The following is a 22,431-nucleotide window of genomic DNA, read 5'->3' as shown; positions in this document are numbered from 1 at the left end:
GAAAGGAAGGAAGGAAATAAGAAGAAAGGGAGAAGATAAGAAGATATTAATTAGAAAGAAGATAAAAAAGGGAAAAAAATAAGAAAATGAGAGAATAATAAGCAAACAAAAACAAAACATGGTAACCCAAAAGCTTGTCAAAAAGAAGAAGAGGAAGAGGAGGAGGCACGCTGTCCGCCTCCCATCCCCAGCATCATTATTTCACCATTATTTTCTACTTAAATACAGTGATACAAGGCACAGTGACGCCATAACAGTGCCACAGGAGGGAGGGCCACGCCAGGAGACACCAGAAAAGGGCTGTCAAGGGCCGTGCTGTCGAGATGCGAGCCCTTGTTTGGGTTAGCACGCCTTGACAACCTGCACCGACCTACCCTTGACAGCCTGTACCGACCTACCCTTGACAGCCTGTACTGATCTACCCTTGACAGCCTGTAGCACCTTGACAACCTGCACCGACCTACCCTTGACAGCCTGTACTGATCTACCCTCGACAGCCTGTACTGACCTACCCTTGACAGCCTGTACTGATCTACCCTCGACAGCCTGTACTGATCTACCCTCGACAGCCTGTAGCACCTTGACAACCTGCACCGACCTACCCTTGACAACCTGCACCGACCTACCCTTGACAGCCTGTACTGACCTACCCTTGACAGCCTGTACTGACCTACCCTTGACAGCCTGTACTGACCTACCCTTGACAGCCTGTACTGATCTACCCTTGACAGCCTGTACTGATCTACCCTTGACAACCTGCACCGACCTACCCTTGACAACCTGTACCGACCTACCCTTGACAGCCTGTACTGATCTACCCTCGACAGCCTGTAGCACCTTGACAACCTGCACCGACCTACCCTTGACAGCCTGTACTGATCTACCCTTGACAGCCTGTAGCACCTTGACAACCTGCACCGACCTACCCTTGACAGCCTGTACTGATCTACCCTCGACAGCCTGTAGCACCTTGACAACCTGCACCGACCTACCCTTGACAGCCTGTACTGACCTACCCTTGACAGCCTGTACTGACCTACCCTTGACAGCCTGTACTGACCTACCCTCGACAGCCTGTAGCACCTTGACAACCTGCACCGACCTACCCTTGACAGCCTGTACTGATCTACCCTCGACAGCCTGTAGCACCTTGACAACCTGCACCGACCTACCCTTGACAGCCTGTACTGACCTACCCTTGACAGTTGTACCAGCCCACCTTGACAACCTGTATTGACCTACCCTTGACAGTCTGTACCAGCCTTCCTTGACAGCCTGCCCAGTCTACCTTTGTCCTAACAAGATGAGATACCTGAGGAAAATGAGAAGGACCGCCCTGCACGAATTACTCCGCAGGGAATATGGAGTGCCTTGTCCTGCCTGGTGAGCACACACACACACACACACACACACACACACACACTCACACATACACTTACAGATACTTACAGATACTTACAGAAGACCTCCTGGAAGAGGCTTACGCCTGTGACTCCAGATCTACGTTAACAACTTGTGGCAGTGTGTGGTGGACGATTTGAGCCTTGTAATTATATTTCAAATCTTGGTTAGCCCAGAATTTATCGAGTCTGGATTCAAACTGAATCACTGTTGTTGCCGTCACCACCCACTCAGGCAGTTGATTCCAATTATTCACTACTCTACTTGGGAAAGCATACTTCCTTACATCCAACCGTGATCTTGACTTAAACAGTTTCAATGAATTTCCCCTACTCCTGCTTTCTTCTCTAAGTTTCAATATTCCTCTGGTACATGCATCATCATATTTCCCAGTGAGTATCTTATAGGCCTCAATTAGATCTCCCCTTGCTCTTCTATATGCCAGTGTGGGCAGTCTCAGCTTCCTCAGTCTCTCTTCGTAGGAAAGTCCCTTGAGTTCAGGCACCATCCTAGTAGCCCTTCGCTGAACGTTTTCCACAATTTCAATGTCTTTCACCAAGTAAGGACTCCATACTTGGTTGGCGTATTCAATGTGTGGTCTTACCAGTGCCTTAAACAAGGATTTAAATATTTCAGAATCCAATGAAACAAAAGTTCTTCTAATTATTCCCACTAAACACACACACATTGCCTTATTTACGAATACATTCTAATATTCCATGCAATGGTGATGATGAATCTGGGCATAACACTTTACTCTTGCTTGGGTCACTATCAATAAATGGTGCTACTTTAGTATGTAGTCTACCGCAGTATTTGTAACAGTCTACCCCGGTATGCAACAAGTGTGGTGCTACTTTAGCGTGCAGTCTACCGGTCTGACCTGTCTCCTGAGACCTCATCTGATGTTGTATTGTTACCTGAGTGCTCCTCACCTGACACCTGAATGACCTAACCTGTCTCCGGAGACCTTAGCTTGACCAGATTAATGACCTGACCACTGTCAGTTCATTACTTCATGTTACCTGAGTGCTCCTGACTGGTCTATATAAAGGGACAGTCAGTGAACACCCACACCATTATCCTCCGTGTCTTGAAACTGATTGCATCAGCTCAACTCATTCTGCTAACAGTTACTGCAATGCTGTCAAAAGACTTCTACAGATGTGTCATTTTCATGGAGGAAACAGCAGTTTCAATTCTATGAGAAAGCCATCTTCTGGACACACCACAAGCACCATCAACGATGTGGTAGTGTTATGCAAGAAGAACAAGTGTGATAGAGGTGGAGAATTCCGGCCTGTACTTGGCTGTCCTTGAAAGGGTGCCAAACTTCGTGGTCTGTTCGGGAAGGAAAGCAACACATTTTCCATCATACGAACATCAACAACAAATTAAATTGCAAACTGAATTTGTGTGAAATTTTAGAACTGGTGTTCTTGTTTGTGCTGGAAATACCCGTGAATACTGTATTTTTAACTTTGATATGCTATTTAGCATTTTTATAGTCATGTTTTGATGATTTTCATTGGTGTCATATAATAATAAAACCTTTAATCAGCACCATTCAGCTTGGGTTTCATTATCCTGCAATATATGGTTCCTGTAAGGGGGTAGACTGCACGCTGAATTGTAAATATGGTGGTAGACTGCACGCTGAATTGTAAATATGGTGGTAGACTGCACGCTGAATTGTAAATATGGTGGTAGACTGCACGCTGAATTGTAAATGTGGTGGTAGGCTGCACGCTGAAGTAGAAACATCCGGTTAGATTGCAAACTAACGTAGCACCTAATAAATTCTGATGGTTATATATGGGTAGACTGTCTGGGGTGGAGTGAAGTGACGTGCCTCCTTGCGTATGCTCCTTGTTAGTTAGTTATATGTTATGAGCACTGACAGGAGTGGTCAGAATAGGCATGAATATATTTTTTCTTCCGGGACCAGGACCAGCATGCAGGCCTTCCGATACACAGCCTTTGGGCCCAGGAGGAAGTGGGTCAAGATCCTGCAGACGAGGCAAAATTCCCTGCTGGAGCTGAGTGGAGACCTTCTGTGGTTGACCGTCGCTGACCAGCCCAATGGTACAGCCGCCAGCCAGCCCATGTTTATTATTTTGTTTATTTTTCTGAATCTTTTTTTTGAGGTGGGAGATACAGCGTCCAGCCAGCCTTGTCTAGCTCAGCCCTCAGCCACAAGCATGTCCTTAGCTAGCTGTCACTTGTGTTTGTCAATGCCATAGTTATCATTTTGTTAGTTAATTCTTCTGAGCATATTTTTATTTTGTTGCCTTGTCATATGTGGGTGTTTAAGCTTATAAAGGGTCAAGCATATGGGGAAAAAAATCTTACCATCAGCATAACTATGACCTTATGTGCTTACGAACCTCCTCTTCTCTCCCCTGCCAGCACCCCCTCATTATGTGATGAAAAGGATCCTTGGTGACGGGCGGCTCATGACCATGTACACCACCAGCATCTTCCCGCGCCTCAAGGAACTGGACATATACGAGATTCCCGATCCTGTTTACCGGTCCTCCATACCCCAGAGAGGTGTGTGTGTGTGTGTGTGTGTGTGTGTGTGTGTGTGTGTGTGTGTATTTAACCCGTCTGCTGTGATTGTCAGGGATCTGGCTTTCTCTGGTAGCCTGGTAACACATACTCTCAGGTCTTTTTCTGCCTCTGTGGTGGATAGTGGAGTGTTTCCCATGTGGTTTTGGTATGCTGGATATCCCCTCCCAAGGTGCAGGACTTTACATTTTTCTTCATTGAATTGTAGCAGCCACTTTTTGTCCCATTCCTGTAGCTTGGTGATGTCTTCTGGTAGGAAGTCCTCAGTCATGGGGTTAATGTCTCTTCTCCAGGCTTCCTTTTCATCTTCCTTCCATGGCCTCCTGAATCACTAGTGTCCCATGTTGTTAGATCTTCCTTGTCCACTTTTTCCATCCCACTCAGCACCCTATACACTGCAGTCAGATCTCCTCTCTCCCTCCTCTGTCCCAGTGTTTGTAAGTTCAACTGCCTCAATCTCTCTTTGTATGTTAAGTCTCTTAGTCCTGGAACCCACTTTTTTGCTGCCCTCCAAATCCTCTCTAATTTCCTTATATTCAACTTAGTACTCGATGACCACACTGTTGCTACTATGTACTACTACTACTACTACTACTACTACTACTACTACTACTACTGCATGTGTTTGTCTTGTTCCAGAGTACCAGCCTGTGTTGATAGGGCTGAGGAAGGGCAGTGTGCTGACCCGACACAACCTGGACACGGGTCAGGTGTACAACAGCATTAACCTTGGCGCCTCACCCACCAGCTCCCTCGCCATCAACTATGTGGGGGACATCCTGGTGGTCAAGTCCCATCGCCTCCACCACCCAGACACCACCGAGCACTTCTACAGGTTCCACACGTACAAGATGCATCCCTTCAAGCACCTCGCCACCTTTGACATTGAGAGTGGAGTCTTCCCAAGTGAGTTTGTCTCAAGGGAATATACATATTTTATCCATTTTTTTAGTTAGTTATTTCATGTATTTCCTTCTCCTGCCTGTGACTTAAGCACTTCTATAGGCTCCTCACGTTTGGCATTGAGAGTGGAGTCTTCCCCAGTGAGTGAATGTCAAGGGAATATACATTTTTAATCCATTTTTTTAGTTAGTTATCTCATGTATTTCCTTCTCCTGCCTGTGACTTAAGCACTTCTATAGGTTCCTCACGTTTGGCATTGAGAGTAGAGTCTTCCCCAGTGAGTGGATGTCAAGGGAATATACTTTTTTTTTATCCTTATTTTTAGTTAGTTATTAGTTAAGCACTTCTTCAGGTTCCACTAATTTAGTTCCTTACTAATTTAACAGTCCTTTACTTTACCTCTCTTTTCCTCACACTATCCAATTCTATGTCCCCAGGCAAGGAGTTCTCGGCCTAACTAATTTAACAGTCTTTTAACCCGTCCGCTGCGATTGTCACGGATTTGGCCTTCACTGGTAGCCTGGTAACACATACTCCCAGGTCTTTCTCTGCCCCTGTGGTGGATAGTGGAATGTTTCCCATGTGGTATTGGTGTGCTGGATATCCCCTCCCAAGGTGCAGGACTACATTTTTCTTCATTGAATTGTAGCAGCCACTTTTTGTTCCATTCCTGTAGCTTGGTGAGGTCTGACTGTAGGAAATCCGCAGTCAAGGGGTCAATTGTCTCTGTTTTCTTCACTCTCCTTCTTCGTCGCCAGGCAAGGAGCACCGGGAGGAGTTCGGGAAGCTCCGTAATGCCGAGATCCACGACGGCCTCTTGCTGGTCATGACGGAGAAGAGTCACAGTCTGATCTACAGTGCTGAGGAGATCATTGAGGTTAGTATAGGACCCTCACTTCTTATTTTTATTATTATTATTATTACTACTTCTAGAGAGCGAGACAAAAGCAGAAAGGGTCAATATATCTTTCCTCTTGCCACGTAATTCCAGTTTCCGTTGTTTTCTTCGTCAATTTCCTATTTTTTGGGGTTCGTTTGAGTGTTTTGAGTCAGTTAAAGAAACACATATAGCAAGATAGAGGCAGAAAAATGGGTCAATATTTCCTTCCCTTCTTGCTATAATCTGATCTACAGTGCTGTGGAGATCATTGAGGTTAGTATTGGAGCTTCATATTTTATTTCTTTTATGCTACATCATCATTCCTTCAGGGGTGTGTGGCGAGGGAGGAGAAGGTAGACGAGGCGTTGGAGGTCCAGCCGGTACACAGGGTCAGGGTGGCGCCCCCCCTGCTCTTCCACACCCACGCCCACCTTGACATACTAGGCCTTGGCGCTTGCCCATGGACCTACATCAGGGCAGTCTCGGACACTGTGCTGGAGGTGTGTGTGTTTACCTATTTGTGATCTCCAGGGCCTGAGCTAAAGTGGGATAGTCTTGTCTATTTGTCTCTAGTTTTCCAAGATCTTCATTTGCTGGACACTCCTGCCTTTACAATCTCCTCCTTTAGACCATTACACTCATCTACACTTCTGTATGGGAAACTGTACTATTTTTTATCCTTCAGGCTTTTATCTTTCAGACTGTGCATGTGTGTGTGTGTGTGTGTGTGTGTGTGTGTATTTACCTAGTTTTAATTTTACAGGGCCTGGGCTTACGCTCGTGTGGTCCCGTCTCCATGTCTGTACTTATCCAGTTTTTCCTTAAAGTTATGCACACTCTTTGCTGATACTACATCCTCACTTAGTCCGTTCCAAACCTCTGTGTGTCTTTGCGGGAAGCTATATTTCTTTATGTCTCTCGAGCATCTTCCTTTCCTCAATTTTTTACTGTGTCCTCGTGTGTTGCTGGTGTGTCTTCCTTCTCGTAGTAGTAACTCCCCATTGTGTGTGTGTGTGTGTGTGTGTGTGTGTGTGTAAAGGAAAGTAAAGTAATATTCTTGCCATCACCAAATCACACCCACCAAAATGCCTTGCTATGTCTTATTCTTTCATATTCTCCATCACTGCTATGTTTTTTTTTTTCCAACATCGCACTAAGAATATTTTTGTTGACGCCTCTGTGCCAGGTGCGGGACATGACCAGCGGGGAGGTGCTGGATAACGGCCGTGTGTCGTGTGACGGCAACGATCACCTGGACCCAGACTTCCTCATGTTCCACCCTGACGACAGCAGCAGAGTGATCCACACACGCCTCAAGGAACTACGGTCAGCACACAAACACACACACACACACACACACACCTGATAGCATTGTATAGGATTACGAGTGGAATGGAAGTGTTGGATAGAAGTGATTTAACCCGTAAACAGTGGGGATCATGTTTCTTAATTGTCCCTCTTAGCGAGAAAAAAATGAGAAAAAAATCATCACTCACACAAACCATTTCATAATATATATCGAAGCATTTGTGGTCAGTTTATGTATCATCTATTTTGGGGGGTTTAAATCATGGCACAAATTTAGCCCATCGCTGCTACACGGTAAAGCCACAAATTTGGCCTGTCGCTGCTACACGGTAAAGCCACAAATTTGGCCTGTCGCTGCTACACGGTAAAGCCACAAATTTGGCCTGTCGCTGCTACACGGTAAAGCCACAAATTTGGCCTGTCGCTGCTACACGGTAAAGCCACAAATTTGGCCTGTCGCTGCTACACGGTAAAGCCACAAATTTGGCCTGTCGCTGCTACATGGTAAAGCCACAAATTTGGCCCGTCGCTGCTACACGGTAAAGCCACAAATTTGGCCTGTCGCTGCTACACGGTAAAACAACAAATTTGGCCTGTCGATGCTTCACGGTAAATCCACAAATTTGGCATGTAGCTGCTCAACGGTAAAGCCACAAATTTGGCCCGTCGCTGCTACACTGTAAAGCCACAAATTTGGCCTGTTGCTGCTACACTGTAAAGCCACAAATTTGGCCTGTCGCTGCTACACGGTAAAGCCACAAATTTGGCCTGTCGCTGCTACACGGTAAAGCCACAAATTTGTTACTACGGTAAAGCCACAAATTTGGCCCGTCGCTGCTACACGGTAAAGCCACAAATTTGGCCTGTCGCTGCTACACGGTAAAGCCACAAATTTGGCCTGTCGCTGCTACACGGTAAAGCCACAAATTTGGCCCGTCGCTGCTACCGGGTTAATCGAGATGGAAAGGAGGAGGCAGCTAAGAGGACACAGCAAGAAATTGTGGAAAGTGACTTGTTTGAAAGACCTAAAGAAGTTCAGTTTTCCATACAGGAGTGTGGATACATGGAATGGACTTAGCAAAAGCTGGACAAACACAGATTGGTAGACAGGACTGACTGAGCTTGAGATCAGGCCCTGGACGCCGCAAATAGGTAGATACAAATAGGTAAACACACACACACACACACACACACACACACACACACACACACACACACACACACACAATGAAAAAATGGATATAGAGAAGATTTATTGATGTTTGACAGAGAGAGAGAGAGAGAGAGAGAGAGAGAGAGAGAGAGAGAGAGAGAGAGAGAGAGAGAGATGACCTTACCTTACCTTACCCTACCTGACCTTAGCTTACCAAAAACAATCTTCCCTTCCCTTCCCTTCCCTTCCCTTCCCTTCCCATCCCATCCCTTACCTAACCTTCCTTACTTTAACCTTACTTCACCTCACCTTCCCTTCAATTCCCTTCTCTTCCCTTCCCTTCAATTCCCTTCTTTTCCCTTCCCTTCCCTTCCCTTCCTTTCCTTTCCTTTCCTTTCCTTTCTCTTCCCATCCCTTCCCTTCCCTTCAATACCTATCCATTCCCTTCCCTTGCCTTCCCTTCCCTTCCCTTATCTCACCTCACCCTCCTTTCCCTTCAATTCCCTTCCCTTCCCCTCCCTTCCCTTCCTTTCCCTTGCCTTCCCTTACCTCACCTTCCCTTCCCTTCTCTTCCCTTCAACACCTTTCCATTCCCTTCTCTTCCCTTCCTTTCCCTTCTCTTCCCATCCCTCCCCTTCTCTTCAATACCTTTCCATTCTCTTCCCTTGCCTTCCCATCTCTTCCCTTGCCTTACCTTACCTAACCTTACCTCACCTTCCCTTCCCTTCTCTTCCCATCCTTTCCCTCCCCTTCCCTTCAAATCTCTTCCCTTACCTAACCTTCCCTTTCCTTCTCTTCTCTTTGATTCCCTTCCCGTCCCTTCCCTTCCTTTACCTAACCTAACCCTACCTTACCTTACCTCACCTTCCCTTCCCTTCTCTTTCCATCCCTTCATTTCAAATCCCTTCCCTTCCCTTACCTAACCTTCCCTTCCCTTCCCTTGTCTTCTCTTTGATTCCCTTCCTGTCCCTTCCCTTCCTTTACCTAACCTAACCCTACCTTACCTTACCTCACCTTCTCTTCCCTTCCCTTCAAATCCCTTCCCTTACCTAACTTTCCCTTCCCTTCTCTTCTCTTTGATTCCCTTCCCGTCCCTTTCCTTCCTTTACCAAACCTAACCCTACCTTACCTTACCTCACCTTCTCTTCCCTTCCCTTCAAATCCCTTCCCTTACCTAACCTTCCCTTCCCTTCTCTTCTCTTCTCTTTGATTCCCTTCCCGTCCCTTCCCTTCCTTTACCAAACCTAACCCTACCTTACCTCACCTTCCCTTCCCTTCAAATCCCTTCCCTTACCTAACCTTCCCTTCCCTTCTCTTCTCTTTGATTCCCTTCCTGTCCCTTTCCTTCCTTTACCTAACCTAACCCTACCTTACCTTCTCTTCCCTTCCCTTCAAATCCCTTCCCTTACCTAACCTTCCCTTCCCTTCTCTTCTCTTTGATTCCCTTCCTGTCCCTTCCTTTACCTAACCTAACCCTACCTTACCTTCTCTTCCCTTCCCTTCAAATCCCTTCCCTTACCTTCCCTTCCCTTCTCTTCTCTTTGATTCCCTTCCCGTCCCTTCCTTTCCTTTACCTAACCTAACCCTACCTTACCTTCTCTTCCCTTCCCTTCAAATCCCTTCCCTTACCTTCCCTTCCCTTCTCTTCTCTTTGATTCCCTTCCCGTCCCTTCCTTTCCTTTACCTAACCTAACCCTACCTTACCTTACCTTACCTTACCTTACCTTGCCTTACAGAGTCCTGGGCATCCACAGCAGGCGAGGGAGCCGAGTGGTTGAAGAGGAGTTCACTTACCCGCAGAAGATGGACACTGCATTGGTGGGTTGGTCTGACTTGTCATAACTCTTCTTCTTATTATTGTTCTTCTTCTTCTTCTTCTTTTTCTTTTTCTTTTTCTTCATCTTTCTCTTCTTTTTCTTCCTCTTCACCTTCTTCTTCTTTCTCTTCCTCTTCTTTTTCTTTCTCTTTATTTTCTTCTTCTTCTTCTTCTTCAGAGAGAAAGACCTGGGAGTATATGTTACCCTAGTGAAGGCGAAATCCGTGTCAATCACAGCGGAGGGGTTAACCCGATCTTTTGTTGTGTTGCCAGATGAAGGATGAGGTCAGGTATTCACGGTCTGGCCGCCTCATCAAGACCAAGTACCGTCTGGACCACTCCCTCAACCGGGCGGTGTCCTTCAACGTGGAGGCGGACATGCGCGTGCTGGTTATCCTGGAGGCATGGCGGGATGGGGTGAGTCAGGGCTGTCTCTTAGGGTGGGCTGTAGTGTGTGTGACTGTATGTGTCTGTGTGTTAACCTCTGAGTCTAATGTGTGTTGTGGGTACCTCTAGAAAGTAATAGAAAGGGGCTCAATACTACTACTACTACTACTACTACTATTAATATAAGGGACAGGGTGAGCCAGGCCTGGGTGTTAGGGCTGTTGTATTGGGGTGGGCTGTAGTGTGAGTAAGATAAGGTAAGGTAAAGTAAGGCAAGGTAAGGTAAAATTGGTTGATATTTTCCCTGACTCCCAAAAGCTAGAGAGTGAGAAACTAATCCCTTTCCTCTCCTCCCTAGTGTGACTCGACGATGCTGGAGAAGCTTGTGTTCTACGACAGCCTCTCCTACGAGCTGCTGCACCAGATGAAGGTTGGGGTGCTGGTGGAGGGGTCCATCGAAACCAACAGGCTGAGTGTGAGCATCGACCGAGACACCATCAACATCGTCTCTCACAAGGGCACGCAGCACACCGTCCTTGCGTTCAGACTCAAGGAGGACTTCTCTAAGGAGGAGGAGGAGGAGGAGAAGGAGGAGGTGAGTGAGAGGGAGAAAGTACGGAAAAGTTCACGAAGATCCGGAAGTGTTGATGCGAGGAGGAAAAGATCACAGGAATTTGAAAGTGACGGTGAGTGGGAAGGAGACGAAAGTCCAGGCAGAAGGAAAGCCACAAGGAAAAGAAGAAGAAGAGGAAGAGGAGGAGGAGGAGGAGGAGGAGGAGGAGGAGGAGGAGGAAGAGGAGGGAGCAGGAACAGACATAAGAACACCAATAAGAAGAGAAAGAGGAGCATGAGAGAGAGTTCGGTGAGTGAGAGTGAAGACACAGACGAGTGGGCGCCTTGAAACGGAAGGGAACGTAAAGGTCAGGTCAGTCAGCTGTTGAGGCTCAAAAGGTCAGTCTGGGCTTCTACTCTGTACCTTCTTTGATCTCCATACATAACTTTATTCATGGGAGTTTTGGCCATGATGAAATGACCGGAATTCTTGAGGACATCATTTTTTCCACACTGAAGTTACTCGTACAAATTTTGAATATCGTCACCCTTATAAAATAATTGCCAGTCATTTTTCAGCGATTTCCAGGTTTTTGTCTACATCAAATTTTCATCATGTGACACCCATTTTTGTATAGTTGCCTTCATCATTCAAGGTTCGAGTGTTCTAGAATTGGTCTTTTCTTCTGTCCAAAACTTGAACCAAATGAGATGATGACAGTTTTATTTTGGTTTCCTGAAAAGTAGAAAATAATGGCTTTGGCGGTTTGTTTACAAAGGTGACGATATGTTGAAATGACGTGATTTCCTAGAGACATAATTATTTTTTTACTGGGCCTTATTCAGTACGACAATTACGTGTTCAACTGATGTGTGAACTCCCAAGTGCATGTACCGTACAAATATTTTTCTTCAATATGATAAGTTTGACAGGCTGTGCAAAAGGAGAAAGCTGAGAGTGAATGCTGGAAGGAGTAAGGTTATGGTATTTGGGAGGGCAAGAGAACAGGTCATTGATTTTGCAAAGCCGTACAGAATTAGAGCAGAGGAGAGAATGGAGGAGGTTTGTTGGCAGTGAATGAGGGGACACTGTAGAGGATAGTGGATAAATTTAACAGGGCATGTGAGAGGAGAAAGGTTATGGTATTTGGGAGGGCAAGAGAATAGGTCATTGATTTTGCAAAGCTGTACAGAATTAGAGCAGAGGAGAGAATGGAGGAGGTTTGTTGGCAGTGAATGAGGGGACACTGTAGAGGATAGTGGATGAGTTTGACAGGGCATGTGAGAGGAGAAAGGTTATGGTATTTGAGAGGGCGAGGGAACAGGTCATTGATTTTGCAAAGCTGTACAGAATTAGAGCAGAGGAGAGAATGGAGGAGGTTTGTTGGCAGTGAATGAGGGGACACTGCAAAGGATAGTGGATGAATTTGACAGGGCATGTGAGAGGAGAAAGGTTATGGTATTTGAGAGGGCAAGAGAACAGGTCATTGATTTTGCAAAGCCGTACAGAGTTAGAGCAGAGGAGAGAATGGAGGAGGTGACTGAGTTTAAATATTTAGGGACTATTATGTAAGGAAGGCGGATTTTTTCTCAGGGCATAACATTTCTCTACAGAGACTTTGGGCAATCCAGTCGTAGTGAAACCGATACCAAATGCTCACTTCAGAAACCACACTTTACATTTCCACTTTACGTAATGAAAATGAACAATAAAAATGTCAAGTTGTCTGCACCTATATTTTTCCCAGTCAGTCCAATTACTTAAGTGGTGGTATAGGTCTTTATTTATTTATTTTTTATTATGTCCCAGCCTATAGTGCCAGTGGGCCTTTTTGGTTAGGCCTGGTGGTCAGTCCAAGCCCATCATATCACAGGCAATTGTTTATAGTGGCGCCATCATTCATGTTTTGCTTTGTTTGTGTTATTCATCTTTTTCATTCTATTTTCCTTATATTCATTTTCTTTTATTTCTTTCAGGTTTATTTTTTTCATAATTCTATCAGGTTCTTAGATTAGGTGTTAGACGCAATGCCGTTACCTAAGTTTTTTTTTTCAAAGATTTTCCTACTCGTATTGATATCTCTTTTATTCTTTTTCCTTATATTCATCTTCTTTTATTTCTTTTAGTTTCATTCTTTCCGTCATGTGATCGTCAGGTTCTTAGGTTAGGTGTTAGATGCAATGCCGTTACCTAAGTTTTTTTTTCAAACATTTTCCTACTCGTATTGATATCTCTTATTCTTTTTCCTTATATTCATCTTCTTTTATTTCCTTTAGTTTCATTCTTTCCGTCATGTGATCGTCAGGTTCTTAGGTTAGGTGTTAGATGCAGTGTCGTTACCTAAGTTTTTTTTCTTCTCAAACATTTTCCTGCTATCATATTCTGAAGTTTATTTGAGATCAGGCAGACACAGAGGGAAGGTAGACAAATATATACTTTGGTGAGTATTCCCGTCTCCACAAAGGACTTCATATCATCTGGTGCCAGGTTACCACGTCCACCGGAAAACTCCAACACCTGAGTGGTCCGCCAACATCTTTCAAATTATATCCTGGAGTTTATTTGAGATCAGGCACAGAGGGAAGGTAGACAAATATATGCTTTGGCGAGTATTCCCGTCTCCACAAAGGACTTCATATCATCTGGTGCCAGGTTACCACATCCACCGGAAAACTCCAACACCTGAGTGGTCCGACAACATCTTTCAAATCATATTCTGAAGTTTATTTGAGATCAGGCACAGAGGGAAGGTAGACAAATATATGCTTTGGTAAGTATTTCCGTCTCCACAAAGGACTTCAAATCAGCTGCCAGGTTACCACGTCCACCGGAAAACTCCAACACCTGAGTGGTCCGACAACATCTTTCAAATTATATTCTGGAGATTATTTGAGATCAGGCAGACACAGAGGGAAGGTAGACAAATATATGCTTTGGCGAGTATTCCCGTCTCCACAAAGGACTTCAAATCAGCTGCCAGGTTACCACGTCCACCGGAAACTACAACACTTTGCGGCCTGACAACACAAGCTGGAACATGGACAGGCACGGACCAGACAGAGTGGGCAGTTGCTCTGTCAGGTGAAGGGCAGTGACATGGAGCAGAGGTGTGAGCATTGTAAGTATGTGTTGAACTGCCCACTACACACACACACACACACACACACACACATGATGATAAGTCTCGGGTATATGTAACAAATTCCAAAGTAGTATACAAACTTACCAGAGCAATAATAATAATAATAATAATAATAATAATAATAATAATAATAATAATAAATAAAAAAAAGTCCTCTGTCCCAACTTCCAGCTTTCCAACTCTTCCCAACACACACACACACACACGGTCATGCATTATCTAGTTGTTGTGTCTTTTACATTATTTTCCGAAGGTTCAACACACACACACACACACACACGCACAAACTCCACATTCCAGCCTGATTTTACATTTTACTCAGTTTCTTGCTTGTCCAAATTTTAATACATTGGAGGGCATGGGAAGGGTAGCAATTGTGTGGAGTATCTCAGAGGTATCCCAGCAGCCTTTAATAATCTTTTTGGCCTCTCCATACGCTTCTATTTCATTCTCTTCACTTTTTCTGTGGCATCCTAGTGTAATATAGTATGTGTTTTAGGGGGACAGCATAACCTATGATATGAGTAGGAAGGGAAGGGCACCTGCTGGGTTGACCATCAGGGGTGTGTAGTCATTGGGTGAGTGAAGCAACGCGTCTCCTGGTGTATGTATGTTCCCCGTTAGTAGTAAGTTAGGAGGGAAATAAGGGTCCAGGAGGAAATATCTGGTAGTTTTAATGCATTGTACTGTGAGAAGAACACTTTTAGCCTATTTATCTCAAGTCCAAATTTTAGTCTAGTGGAGGGAAACAGAAGTCCGTATTTTTAAACGTATCGGCACTTAAGTTCGCCCATCTGAAAAGCCCCTCATGGAACTTTCTGGGCAGTTTTACACGACTTCCGCACCACGAACGGACGAACAGCCCACGAGAACCCAGTTAATCCTCTCTGCAGCCTTGGGAAACGGTCATAATGGCGCCGGGTACGTTTAAGGACATGGAAACAATGAGAGACCAGGAGGAAATATTTAGTTAGTTTAATGCATTGTACTGTGAGAAGAACACTTTTAGCCTATTTATCTCAAGTCCAAATTTTAGTCTAGTGGAGGGAAACAGAAGTCCGTATTTTTAAACGTATCGGCACTTAAGTTCGCCCGTTTGAAGAGCCTCTCGTAGTAGAACTTGCTGGGATTTTCATGGGCCATTTTGTAATCCTGGTGGTAGTTTTTAGACGTATTCTTCACCACGAATGTAAGAGTAACCCATGAAAACCTGGTTACTCCTCTCTGCGGCCTTGGGAAATAGTCGTAATGGGCGCTGGGTACGTTTAAGAACATGGAAACAATGAGAGACCAGGAGGAAATATTTAGTTAGTTTAATGCATTGTACTGTGAGAAGAACACTTTTAGCCTATTTATCTCAAGTCCAAATTTTAGTCTAGTGGAGGGAAACAGAAGTCCGTATTTTTAGAAGTATCGGCACTTAAGTTCGCCCGTTTGAAGAGCCTCTCGTAGTAGAACTTGCTGGGATTTTCATGGGCCGTTTTGTAATCCTGGTGGTAGTTTTTAGACGTATTCTTCACCACGAATGTAAGAGTAACCCATGAAAACCTGGTTACTCCTCTCTGCGGCCTTGGGAAATAGTCGTAATGGGCGCTGGGTACGTTTAAGAACATGGAAACAATAAGAGACCAGGAGGAAATATCTAGTTAGTTTAATGCATTGTACTGTGAGAAGAACACTTTTAGCCTATTTATCTCAAGTCCAAATTTTAGTCTAGTGGAGGGAAACAGAAGTCCGTATTTTTAAACGTATCGGCACTTAAGTTCGCCCATCTGAAAAGTCTCTCGTGGAACTTTCTGGGCAGTTTTACACGACTTCCGCACCACGAACGGACGAACAGCCCACGAGAACCTGGTTAATCCTCTCTGCGGCCTTGGGAAATAGTCGTAATGGGTGCCGGGTACGTTTAAGAACATGGAAACAATGAGAGACCAGGAGGAAATATTTAGTTATTTTAATGCATTGTACTGTGAGGTGCACAACTCTAGTGGAACATGGCATCATCGAATCAACAGGAGGAGGAGCTCATTATCAACTACTGGTATCGACTATGAACGAGGGCTTGGTCGAGGAAGGGAGAGCTTGTGATATGGGTGTACATGTGCTTTGCTATGTCCTGACAGTTGTGAATGCTAGCAAGAAATGTGTGAGGAAGAGAAGTCACTGGAACACACAGACAGAGGCTTGCTAGAGAGAGCCTGACACAGATGCTTGACAAGGATTCAGTCCGTTAAACTGAGGGTCGAGTTCACACAGAAACCTTTAAACGCATAGGGAATTAATGAAGAAACTACCAAGAGCTTAGAAGACATGAAGAAAGAAAGACGGCCTGACGGAAAAGCCTGATTCAGCCCCAAAACCTAAAGTCTAGTCAACACAGAACCCTTAAAATGCCCTATAACTCATGTCTTTGCCTAAGGAATCAATGAAGAATAAACTACCAAGTGCTTAGAAGACATAAGGGAAAGATGGCCTGATGGAAATGCCTGATTCAGCCCCAAAACCAAGGGTAGAGTCCACACTGAACCCTTTAAACACCCAGAAACCTTTGCATCAAGAATTAATGAAAAGAAATACCAAGTGCTTAGAAGACATAAGGAAAGAAAGACGGCCTGATGGAAACGCCTGATTCAGCCCCAAAACCAAGGGTAGAGTCCACACTGAACCCTTTAAACACCCAGAAACTCATGTCTTTGCATCAAGAATTAATGAAAAAAATACCAAGTGCTTAAAAGACATAAGGAAAGAAAGACAGCCTGATGGAAATGCCTGATTCAGCCCCAAAACCAAGGGTAGAGTCCACACTGAACCCTTTAAACACCCAGAAACTCGTGTCTTTGCATCAGGAATTAATGAAAAAAATACCAAGTGCTTAGAAGACATAAGGAAAGAAAGACAGCCTGATGGAAATGCCTGATTCAGCCCCAAAACCAAGGGTAGAGTCCACACTGAACCCTTTAAATGACCTGTAACTCATGTCTTTGCATCAGGAATTAATGAAAAAAAATACCAAGTGCTTAGCAGACATAAGGAAAGAAAGACGGCCTGATGGAAATGCCTGATTTACCCCATTTAATTAAGGGTCAAGTTCACACAAAACCCTTTAAACGCTCTGTAACTCATGCCTATACTTAAAACATCAATGAAGAAGAAACTACCAGGTGTTTAAAAGATATAAAGAAGGAAAGATGGCCTGATGGAAAAGCCTGATTCAGCCCATTAAATTAAACCGAGGGTCGAACGTAAGCCTTTAAGCGCCCATAACTCATGTCTTTGTCTTTTTCGTGGGCGGTTCTTGTGTGTCCCCGTCTGGTTCCTCTTTGGGCTTGGTCTCCGCTGGCTGCTGGAACACCGTGTTGGGCTGGTTCTTTGTGTAGGCCGGCGTCACCCAGTAGGGGTTCTCGGCGGCCTCCTTGGCGAACTTAAGCAGCGCCTCTCTCGGGTCTCCTTCCTCGTGTACCTTATTGCGGAGGCCCATGTTTCGGATGATGTACGATGAGAGCGTCGAGCCTCCCGCCGACACCCTGCCCCCTGACCCTGCCTTGCCAACTGGGAGGTCTGGTTGACGTGATTTGACCGGGTCCTTTCTGTCGCGTTCCTCCACCTTGCGCGTTGATTTGTGCCTCTCCTCGCGGAACATCGGGAGGGCGTGTGGGGTTATGACTTGCTGCGACACCACCACCTCCGCTTGCTTGGACCGCTTCTTGTGTTTCCCGGCGACTAGGAGGGCACCATTATGTGACGCCTTGGGTTCGTAGAGGAGTCTGGCCTTGCCGTCACCGCAGCCCAAGAGGATCTGGTTCAGTTTAGGATGCCAGATGACCTTGACAACGTGGCTTTCCCCGACCTCCACCTCCTTCACCTTCTCAAACGTGTTGCGGTTGAACATGAGGAGTCTGCCGGACTTCTCACCTCGGTTCAGAGAGGTTCCCGTCACCACCATCTGGTCGTTGGGGCTGAAGACGCAGCTGGACATGGGGAACTTGTTGAAGAGATCCTCGGCCACATGCACGGCCCGCCTGGTGTTGCGCATGTCCCACAACTTGAGGGTGTCGTCCCCGCCCCTCGTGGCAAAGCCCTTGTTGTCGTAGGCGAAGGTCAGCCCCGAGGTTTCCGTTCCCTTAGCGTGCGCCTGTTTGATGCAGATGGCCACGTTGACGAAGGACTTCCGGTGGTCCCACATCTGCACGGAGCCGTCGTCGCAGGCACAGGCCACCAGGAGGCCGTCTCTGTTGTAGGCACAGGTGATGGGGTTGGTCTTGAGGCCGGTGCTGGCGCGCGCCTTGATCACGTTTCTCTGGCTCTCGGGGCGATTCGTGTGCCAGAGCCGGCATGTTCCGTCCCTGCCCGCCGTCATGAACTCCTCCTTGTCCCTCGGGTGCCACACTCCGCAGGTCAGGCCGGCGATGTGGCCCTTGGTCTTGGCCATGTCGTGGAGGTACATGTCTCCGCGTGCACACTCAAACAGCTCGATGCCGTCCCTGTCGTACACCTTGGCCTGCTGTGAGCCGGGCACCACCAGCACCTTGTCCCCAGTGCAGCTGTAGTCCACGGCGTTCACCGGGTAGCCGTCAGCCGGGCAGAAGGACCGGAAGGCCTCCCTCGACTGGTCCATGCCCTGAAAGTCCCAGTAGCGCACCTCGTAGTCCACGCCGCCACTCACCAGCCGTGTGCCGGTGGGGTCCACGGCCAGCGCCGAGACCGTGCGAGTGCCGTGCTCCAGGACAAGCTGGTGGCCGATGGGGAAGCGCTTCACGTCCTTGTCACTCTCGTCATCGCTGTCCTCGCCTTCTGGCTTGGGGGGGCCCAGGCCGGGGGGCAGAGGAGGCCCGATAAACTCATCATCCTCGTCCTCCTCTTCCTCTTCTGCTCCTCCCTGCTTGCTGGCGCTGGCTCTGGGGGGCTTGGAGGAGGCCGTCTTTGGGGGTAATGCTGCCGCGGCCTTCTTCCGAATCTCCTCTTCTTGGAGTTTCAGTTTTTCTGCAGCAAAAAACAGGGATTAGTTATTTTCCTTACTCATCCATGCACACTAAAGTCCTATTCTTGGAGTTTCATTTTTTCTATACCAAAAGACAAAAGACAGGGATTAGTTAGCTTCCTTACCCATCCCCGCACACATTAAAGTCATAAGTATCCATGACAACAGATATCTAAAAGAGCTTTGTCTTGGAATGGAATCTGAATTTTTCTACAACAAAAGATGAGGTTTAGTTAAATTAGTTTAGTTTAATTAGTTACTTTCCTTACTCATCCCTGCACATTAAAGTCACAACTATCCATGACAACAGATATCTAAAAGAGCTTTAACCTAAAGAAACACTCATTTTAGAACTTGATTGACCCCCTCTTTGACCTTTAGAAATAGCTGATATGAAAAGCGAAAATGTCTTATAATACCGACTTAAAAGTTGCTTGCCCTTGAGATGTCTAGTCGTTCTGCCTTTCGATGTATAACTAGGAGCGATGGCGCTTTATATTGGAATGGAATTTGAATTTTTCTACATCTAAAGATAAGGTTTAGTCAAATTAGTTAGTGTAGTTTAATTAGCCTGTTTCCTTGCCCATCCATGCATACATTACAGTCATAAACATCCATGAAAACAGACGTCTGATACAGCTTGGTGTGTGAATAAAGTATTAATTTTTTTACACCAAAAGTTGAGGTTTAGTTAGTTTAGTTTAGTCAGCTTAGTTAGTCTGTTTCCTAACCCACCCCTGCACACATCACAGTCATAGGTATTCATGGAAACAGATGTCTGATGTAGCTTTGGGTGTGAACGCTGGACTTGCTAGAAACATACCTTAATAATGTCTTCCTTATTTTTGTTGATGGCAGACTTGTGACTTTTTAAACAGAGACTTGATAATGAAGCTTTGTGTGTGAATACAGGACTTACTAGACACATTATATCTTATCAATGCTTTCCTAGTTTTTGTTGGGGGCAGAACTGCGAGTGCTTAAACAGACGTATGATAAAGCTTTGTGTCTTACTTACTTACTTACAGGTTTCTTTCTTACTTACTTATTTACTCTGACTTAGTAGAATCATTATCTTACCAATGTTTTCCCTGTTCTTGTCGATGGCAGCCTTGCGAGTGCTTAAACAGACGTATGATAAAGCTTTGTGTCTTACTTACTTACTATGACTTATTAGAATCATTATCTTACCAATGTTTTCCCTGTTCTTGTCGATGGCAGCCTTGCGAGCGCTTAAACAGATGTATGATAAAGGTTGTGTCTTACTTACTTACTATGACTTATTAGAATCATTATCTTACCAATATTTTCCCTGTTCTTGTCAATGGCAGACTTGCGAGTTTTCTCCACTAGCTCGTCCAGTTCAAACTCCCGCGCCTTCTTGCCAAAGCCGGAGAAACCCATTGCGGCGGCCATTTCCTCTGTGGGGACAGAACGGTGTTAAATATGACTCTATCTGGGCTAATGAGTAAAGGTTATGTGGCACAGATACAGGAAGGTTCAGCTTTTCCAATAACGTGATACTTTGAAATTGACCTATCACTTTCAGCCACTGCTCTGACTCTTTTGTAGGAGCAGTGAGTAGCAGGATATTTTTTTCATTATTGTTTCCTTTTTTTTGCCCTTGAACTGTTTCCTCTACTGTAAAAAAAAAAAAAAAAAAAAAAAAAAAAAAAATAATAATAATAATGCTTGTCTAAATACCAACCCTCAAACCTTGTCCCAAAGTTATGGTGGGAATCTTCTAACATGTTCTCATCCAACCTGGCTGACTAATGCAAGTTAACCTTTCCTTACTTATGAATGCCTCAATTTTTCAGTCTCAAATAACTGTAATTTACGAATGCAGATTTCCGAGACATAAATAAAATTCTCGACAAATTCAACAAGGAATCAAACACTGCATATCACATAGCTCCCATACATTAAAGTGAGGATGGAAACAGGACTTTTCGTCAATTATTTTTGCTTGGAAGACATCAGAGTGGGCACATTGTCTCTTTGACTCAACCCTGCCAATGTGGAAAACAGGGCTGCTGCTGCTGCTGATGATGATGATAATTTCAGAATATACATAACTCTCCATGTAACAAGACCTTTGGAGACGTACATTCCTAACCCTCAAGCCTCACTGCCATGCCATTAAACACCAATAAGGAGCTTGTAGTGTAAAGGATGGCTTGATGATGGGCTGGGAGATACTGTACAGGCATAAGTTTATATTAAGTTTGACATATACACACAATTTATTAAGGGAAAGCATGAGAGTCACCAACCCACCCTCTGTTTTCTCCTCTGTCTGTTTCTTCCCAAATGACCCGAAGCCTGAGGTGGGCGGGGCATCGCTGGGCGGGGGAGAGGCAGTGGGTGGGGCAGCTCCCAGACTCAGCCCTATCTTGCCAAAGGAGATCTTCCCACGGTTCATGGTGGCCTCTTAGGATGGGCAGCAGGCGCCTGGGATAGGGGGAATTGAAGGTTATGAAATTATATAATACCTCAGTTTACGAGTGCCCTACTTTGAGTGTTTTGATTTAGAAGCGAAAAAAAAAAAAAAAAATGCACGCAAAAGAAAAAGAAAAAAAAAAAGCCTTGGTTTATGAGCAAAATTTCAGAATGAATTAGCCCGTCTGCTGTGATTGGCACGGATTTGGCTTTCACTGGTAGCCTGGTAACATAATATAGTTCCAGGTCTTTCTCTGCCTCTGTGGTGGATAGTGGAGTGTTTCCCATGTGGTATTGGTATGTTGGATATCCCCTCCCAAGGTGCAGGACTTTACATTTTCTTCAATGAATTGTAGCAGCCACCTACTTACTTAAACATTAATCTTTTAAAACTTACCAACCAGAGTCAAATAATGAAGCGTAGACTATATAGTTAACTCTTAAATAAGCCGAGTTTGCAGTAGAGGCTCCTCTGCTCCCTGACACCTGAGTGGCTGAAGGGAACATGCTCCTACCGTTAAATTAACTTAGTTCAATATGATCGTGGGTTTTTGGTATGTAAAATATTGCATTACTGGACCTAGGGGTGGTGGTGGAGGTGGGGGTCAGGCTACGTGGTTAGGCGAGGTTAAGTAACTACATTTGATTAGCTTAGGGTTAGAAGTGCCGTGGATAGTTACCCTGGGCCACTCGGGGGAAAGGGGGCGTGTCCAGGGGGGCTGAAACACGTGTTCCCCTGGGGCTGAGGAATGAGGGAATCGGATGTAAACAAACCTTCAGGCCAAGACCAAGAGCAAGTTACCTGTGACGTCAAGATTAAGATTATTATTTCATATAGACTATTCCAATATCTCCCTTTCTTCTATACCTGCTTATTTACCTTTACCTTTATGGAAA

The 22,431-nt window shown here is 45.3% G+C and overlaps 2 protein-coding genes and 2 long non-coding RNA genes across 48 annotated transcripts; 2 read left to right on the top strand and 2 right to left on the bottom strand.

The window, feature by feature from the left end:
- Nucleotides 1-125: 125 nt before the first annotated feature.
- On the bottom strand, nucleotides 126-1,283 carry LOC127009720 (uncharacterized). Of its 30 annotated transcripts, none has more exons than XR_007762181.1 (5): nucleotides 1,159-1,283; nucleotides 791-1,116; nucleotides 695-742; nucleotides 509-598; nucleotides 126-460 (listed from the first exon to the last, which is right to left on the bottom strand). It is a non-coding gene; the product is annotated as an uncharacterized LOC127009720 (long non-coding RNA). The 30 variants fall into 30 exon arrangements; XR_007762183.1 differs by lacking the exon at nucleotides 695-742 and adding an exon at nucleotides 671-694; XR_007762185.1 differs by lacking the exon at nucleotides 695-742 and adding an exon at nucleotides 647-670.
- Nucleotides 832-12,697, top strand: LOC127009719 (DDB1- and CUL4-associated factor 17-like). Of its 14 annotated transcripts, none has more exons than XM_050883089.1 (12): nucleotides 1,116-1,383; nucleotides 3,350-3,486; nucleotides 3,811-3,954; nucleotides 4,612-4,878; nucleotides 5,634-5,752; nucleotides 6,085-6,255; nucleotides 6,942-7,081; nucleotides 9,953-10,034; nucleotides 10,306-10,449; nucleotides 10,778-11,980; nucleotides 12,139-12,192; nucleotides 12,509-12,697. In XM_050883089.1, exons 1-10 carry the CDS (start codon nucleotides 1,304-1,306, stop codon nucleotides 11,318-11,320), a joined length of 1,827 nt encoding a protein of 608 aa, XP_050739046.1. In that variant the 5' UTR covers nucleotides 1,116-1,303; the 3' UTR covers nucleotides 11,321-11,980; nucleotides 12,139-12,192; nucleotides 12,509-12,697. The 14 variants fall into 14 exon arrangements, with proteins under 14 accessions (XP_050739048.1, XP_050739046.1, XP_050739043.1 ...); XM_050883086.1 differs by having other exon boundaries at nucleotides 12,351-12,697; XM_050883081.1 differs by having other exon boundaries at nucleotides 12,139-12,266; nucleotides 12,425-12,697.
- A 578-nt stretch (nucleotides 12,698-13,275) lies between these two features.
- Nucleotides 13,276-15,905, top strand: LOC127009718 (uncharacterized). Its single transcript, XR_007762153.1, has 3 exons — nucleotides 13,276-13,392; nucleotides 13,723-13,786; nucleotides 13,953-15,905. It is a non-coding gene; the product is annotated as an uncharacterized LOC127009718 (long non-coding RNA).
- A 146-nt stretch (nucleotides 15,906-16,051) lies between these two features.
- Nucleotides 16,052-22,341, bottom strand: LOC127009716 (WD repeat-containing protein 70-like). 3 transcript variants are annotated; one of them, XM_050883075.1, is made up of 5 exons: nucleotides 22,215-22,341; nucleotides 21,373-21,546; nucleotides 20,394-20,513; nucleotides 16,800-19,094; nucleotides 16,052-16,660 (listed from the first exon to the last, which is right to left on the bottom strand). In XM_050883075.1, exons 2-4 carry the CDS (start codon nucleotides 21,515-21,517, stop codon nucleotides 17,380-17,382), a joined length of 1,980 nt encoding a protein of 659 aa, XP_050739032.1. In that variant the 5' UTR covers nucleotides 21,518-21,546; nucleotides 22,215-22,341; the 3' UTR covers nucleotides 16,052-16,660; nucleotides 16,800-17,379. The 3 variants fall into 3 exon arrangements, with proteins under 3 accessions (XP_050739032.1, XP_050739033.1, XP_050739034.1); XM_050883076.1 differs by having other exon boundaries at nucleotides 16,944-19,094; XM_050883077.1 differs by having other exon boundaries at nucleotides 17,088-19,094.
- Nucleotides 22,342-22,431: the final 90 nt, after the last annotated feature.

Source organism: Eriocheir sinensis, chromosome 41, assembly GCF_024679095.1.
Source record: "Eriocheir sinensis breed Jianghai 21 chromosome 41, ASM2467909v1, whole genome shotgun sequence".
Lineage (NCBI taxonomy): Eukaryota > Metazoa > Arthropoda > Malacostraca > Decapoda > Varunidae > Eriocheir > Eriocheir sinensis.
This window is presented reverse-complemented; position numbering and strand designations above follow the sequence as displayed.